The sequence below is a fragment of the Penaeus chinensis genome, chromosome 37 (genome assembly GCF_019202785.1).
Source record: "Penaeus chinensis breed Huanghai No. 1 chromosome 37, ASM1920278v2, whole genome shotgun sequence".
Classification (NCBI taxonomy): Eukaryota; Metazoa; Arthropoda; class Malacostraca; order Decapoda; family Penaeidae; genus Penaeus; species Penaeus chinensis.
Window position 1 is genome coordinate 27,707,152 of NC_061855.1, and position 5,114 is coordinate 27,712,265.

At 36.0% G+C, this 5,114-nt stretch overlaps 1 protein-coding gene across 1 annotated transcript in view; it reads left to right on the top strand.

Annotated features, from left to right (window-relative positions):
* Positions 1–4,810, top strand: part of LOC125045368 (cubilin-like) — a 16,732-nt gene extending 11,922 nt beyond the window's left edge. The window contains exons 8-19 of the mRNA XM_047642573.1: positions 3–103; positions 302–417; positions 567–724; positions 1,085–1,185; positions 1,317–1,429; positions 2,036–2,190; positions 2,316–2,419; positions 2,548–2,663; positions 3,311–3,465; positions 3,712–3,812; positions 4,027–4,142; positions 4,400–4,810. Of these exons, the coding sequence (XP_047498529.1) occupies positions 3–103; positions 302–417; positions 567–724; positions 1,085–1,185; positions 1,317–1,429; positions 2,036–2,190; positions 2,316–2,419; positions 2,548–2,663; positions 3,311–3,465; positions 3,712–3,812; positions 4,027–4,142; positions 4,400–4,529 (1,466 nt within the window). The 3' untranslated portion in view covers positions 4,530–4,810. The remainder of the gene's footprint in view (positions 1–2; positions 104–301; positions 418–566; positions 725–1,084; positions 1,186–1,316; positions 1,430–2,035; positions 2,191–2,315; positions 2,420–2,547; positions 2,664–3,310; positions 3,466–3,711; positions 3,813–4,026; positions 4,143–4,399) is intronic.
* The last annotated feature ends 304 nt before the right edge of the window (positions 4,811–5,114 follow it).

Below are 5,114 nucleotides of genomic sequence, written 5' to 3' on the forward strand. Positions count from 1 at the left end.
AGCGAATGAAGTGTGGCTGACGACAGGGATGTTCAAACGCTTCAATTCCGCAAACTATCCATCCACTTACGGAAGCGGGGACGGCCAGGAATGGGTGTTTTGCGTAAGCATCCGTTAAATTTCATTCGAAGTAATGAGCAGAAAGGGTTAGGATGGTGAAGGTGATTACACTAAGGAGAGTGAAAGTACACTGAATATAAGATGTAACTTTGTGTTACATTAAATTTACACTTATGTCTGGATTTCTCTTCCCGTGATTTTTTTTTTTTTTTTTTTTTTTTTTTTTTTTTTTTTTTTTCAGGCCACTAATCCAACGGACAAGGTAATGATCACCTGCAGCGACTTCCAGGTCGGAGGCTTCTTCTTTGATTGCGTGGACGACTCTATGACCATCTCCAACACTGATTCATCAAATAGGTAAGATTTGCAAATATTTAAAATCAGTTATGTGTTAAATATTTTTACCCACATTACGGCGAGCTATGCTATGCCTCCCCCCCCCCCCCCCTTCCCCCCGCAAATGCATCCCATTCCCATTGATAATAGCCACTATATCATCCGCGCAGCAAATATTGCACCACGAACGGCCCTCAGCTCGTGCAGACAACTGAACGAGGAACTAAGGTCACGTTCACAGCTTCGACATCGAACGTTTACAAGGGCTTTACCTGCACTGCCCAGGCGGTGAGAGAAACCATCTGTAAAAGCGCCATCAACCGAGCAAGTAAGCATAGAGCCTCTCTGACTCGATGGCAATTATTGGTCTGATAAGTACCGATGATACGTGAATTTATTATATCATGAAGACTATCTTTATTAATTAAATCGTAATGCGTAAATTCATTAAATCATGATGAATAGATTTATTGCATGTTGATAAAGGGATTATTTATATCAGTCATTAATTTATTGCGTCTTGATAGTAGATTGATCATAACACGATGAGTCAATTTATGATACTATAATGAGGCAATTTATGATACTATGATGAGTCAATTTATGATACTATTATGAGTCAATTTATGATACTATTATGAGTCAATTTATGATACTATGATGAGTCAATTTATGATACGATGATGAGGTTACGAGGTGTGGTTAGCAAATGGAACCAGTGAGACCTTCACGTCCCCGAACTATCCATCCAAATATGGCAGAGGAGACAGCAAGAGATGGGTTTTCTGTGTGAGTATCTTTTTTTCCCTTTTTCCTACCTATCCATGAACTCCATACCTTGTCAAAACTAAGCATACTATTGCGGATATCGATTACTAACGAAACCCTTCTCCAATATCACCTCACCCTCTTCGACACAGGCTATTGACCCCGAAGACCGCATACAGATCTCTTGCAGCGAATTTACGGTCGGCGGCTTCTTCTTCGATTGCACGGACGACACCTTAACCATTTCCAACGCCGAGTCCGACAGGCGAGTATAACGGGCCTCGTTCGGCGCGTTTTCACTGTTCTTTAGGCATTGCTGTCGCTTGGAGGAAACGAATGAGGGAGTATATGTATGTGTGTGTGTGTGCAAGTATAACTATATACATATATATATATATATATATATATATATATATATATATATATATATATGTATGTATATATATGTATGTATGGATATATGTATGTATGCATACATACATACATACATACATGTATATATACAAATATATGTATACATACACACACACACACACACACACACACACACACACACACACACATATATATATATATATATATATATATATATATATATATATATATATATATATATATATACGTGTGTATGTGTGTGTGTGTGTGTGTGTGTGTGTGCATATGTACATATATTTTTTTTTGGTGTGGTATGTGTATATATGTATATATACATATATATTAATTTATATATATATTTAAATATTTCTCTATATAATGTATATGTATGTATACATATACGTATGCATCATATGCATATGTATCTATAATTTTGCATTTCCATATAACAAAATAAATTTAAAAAGTCTGCTAAACGTGACAATTCTCATTTCAGCAAGTTCTGCCTGAATAGAGGGCCGTTGCTTGTGGACACTACTGAACGCGGCACCGAAGTCAAACTGTCAACCTCCTCTCCTTATGGATACAATGGCTTCACATGCACTGCAACAGCGCTGAGGACACCGTGTCGGGACCCTAACGACAGAGCATGTGAGAAGCACATTACCTTGTATCCTATTATCTAGTTAATGTGTGTGTGTAAACATATATTTTGATATACAAAGGAATATATAGTATGCATATACAGTGCTCTACATTTTCTATACTCCATACAGCAAATGAGATATGGTTAGAAAATAATCAAGTTGAACCATTCACTTCCTCGGGTTACCCGGCATCGAACTATGGCAATGACGACACCAGGGAATGGAGGTTCTGCGTAGGTTTTACCCATCATATTACTTTTAAGCCTGACCAAAAGATAAAGATGAAACGAGAATATGAAACGTATTCAAAACGCACAAATACATATGAATACAACTTAAACTATTATTAAACCCACTACAGGCCGTCGACAGCAGTGACAAGATAGAAGTCACCTGCAGCGCCTTTCACGTCGGAAAAGCCTTGTTCGACTGCCTGGACGACACCTTCACGATCTCCAATGTTGACGCCACCAGCAAGTGAGTTTCTCAGTATCAGTGCAAGAGGGAATGTCAGATGCATTCAAAGGGATACCCTTGTGAAAGAACAGAGAACAAGAAGAAAAAAAAAAAATGTATATATGTGTGTATATATATTATATATACATACATAAATACACACACACACACACACACACACACACACACATATATATATATATATATATATATATATATATATATAAACATACACAGATATCTATGATATACATGTATATCTATGATATATATATATATATATATATATATATATATATATATATATATATAGGTATACATGTGTGTATATATAAATATATATATGTATATATATATGCATATGCATGTGTATATGTGTGTATATATATATATATATAGATATATATATATACGTATGTATGTATGTATGTATATATATGTATATATACATACATATACATATTTACACATACGTACATACGCACATAGTGATGTTAATGAAATTAGTATAAATATATATGTATATATATGTACATATGTATATATATATATATATATATGTTTATATAAACACATATGTATATATATGTGAGTGATTCATGTTTATGTTGTATATACACAAAATTTGGTTTTGCCGCCCTATAACCTCGGTCTTTTGCTGGGCCCAGATTCTGTGGGATCTCAGGACCGTCATCTGTGACGACCAATGAGAGAGGAACCAGCGTTAAGCTCCGCGTTTACACTGGGGAGTTTTACGATGGATTCAGTTGCTCTGCCAAGGCCATCAGAGGCGAGATTTGCATGAACGCAACCAATCCAGCGAGTAAGTTTACGAGTGGAATAGAGTTTTCATTATCTTTACCCAACTACTTATTCCCAATGACTATAACTTTAAGCAGGACTTATGCATTAGTCATCTTGTGTGAATAAGAAGTTTTGCTGTAGGCAGTATGTTCAAGGGAAATTCCACACTTTTATGATTGATTGTCGACAAAGGTTAAATGATGTTACTACTAATAGGAGCCTGAAACTGTGTCCATGATATACATTTTCCTTTGTTTTTCTCCAGACAATGAAGTATGGCTTGATACGGGAAAGAGCGAGGCATTCACATCGCAGAATTACCCTTCCAACTACGGCAGTGGCGCCAGCGAACAATGGGTATTCTGTGTAAGTATTGGCCATGTATCTGGTGGGGAGAAAAGGGAGGAAGGAAACAAGAAGATAATACACACATATATACAAATATACGCTCACGCACACACACATGGACAAACACACCCACACATTACTAAATACTTAATTACCCAGTCTTTATTTTCCTTCCTTGTTATAATTAATTTTTGATTATTATTTATTTAAATACAATAACTCTAAATCGCAGGCCGTTACCGACACTGACAAGATATCGATAAGCTGCAGCGATTTTGAAGTTGGTGGCAAGTTCATCTTTTGTCTGGATGACTTCCTGACTATCTCCAATACTAATTCCGGACAAGGGTGGGTTTTCCTTTTTTTTTCTCCTTTAATATCTCTTTTCATTTCCCAATCTCTGGTTTTCTCTCGTCAGTTGTGTAATACATTTCGTATAAGTTTGATTTATCCTTTCATCTTTATTTTGTTTCCTTGTTACTGCACGTATCACATGGAACAAAAAAAACAAAAAAAACTAGATTTTACTGAACTAATGATATGCAAGGGACGTCCCTGTGGACTTAACCTAACAATTTCATGATTGAATAAATTCCTTCTTGCAGTCCTTATTGCGGGACAGACAAGCCTGATTCCGTGGTGACAACTCAGCGAGGAACCACTGTTGAGTTGTCTGTCTCTCCCTCTGTTTACTACAAAGGATTCAACTGCACAGCTACTGCCGTTAATCAATAGGAAACAAACCAGCATCATATCCCCCAGGCAAGAAAAGAAAAGAAACACAATATTCCTCATGGATTATCTAATTTAATCAGCACAATCACCCTTTCGATGTTGACTCACATCACATCACGAAAAGGTTACAATTCCTTTTGATAATTTGTCTTACGAACAGCGCTGTGATTGAATTGGAGAGATGTTTTAATAAGCGCATTGGTGTGTTTATCAAAGCTTGTGGCTGAAATGGGCAAAAATTGTTTAGTAATCTATCATTCATTAAAGGTTTATCAGCATGGTATATGTGTATTTCTTTCCCGTCTATTTTACCGTCAATATGATATCCAGCATGTAATGTCAATAGAAAAAACATTACTTATATGACATATCATATCACATGTATACAAGAAAAGCATGCACTGCCTTAGGCCTAACTGAGCAACGCCCTTCTGCACATAAATTAATGTATATATATATATATATATATATATATATATATATATATATATATGTGTGTGTGTGTGTGTGTGTGTGTGTGTGTGTGTGTGTATGTGTGTGTGTGTATTTATAGAAGGCCACCATCAGGTAGTGTCGACTATGGCA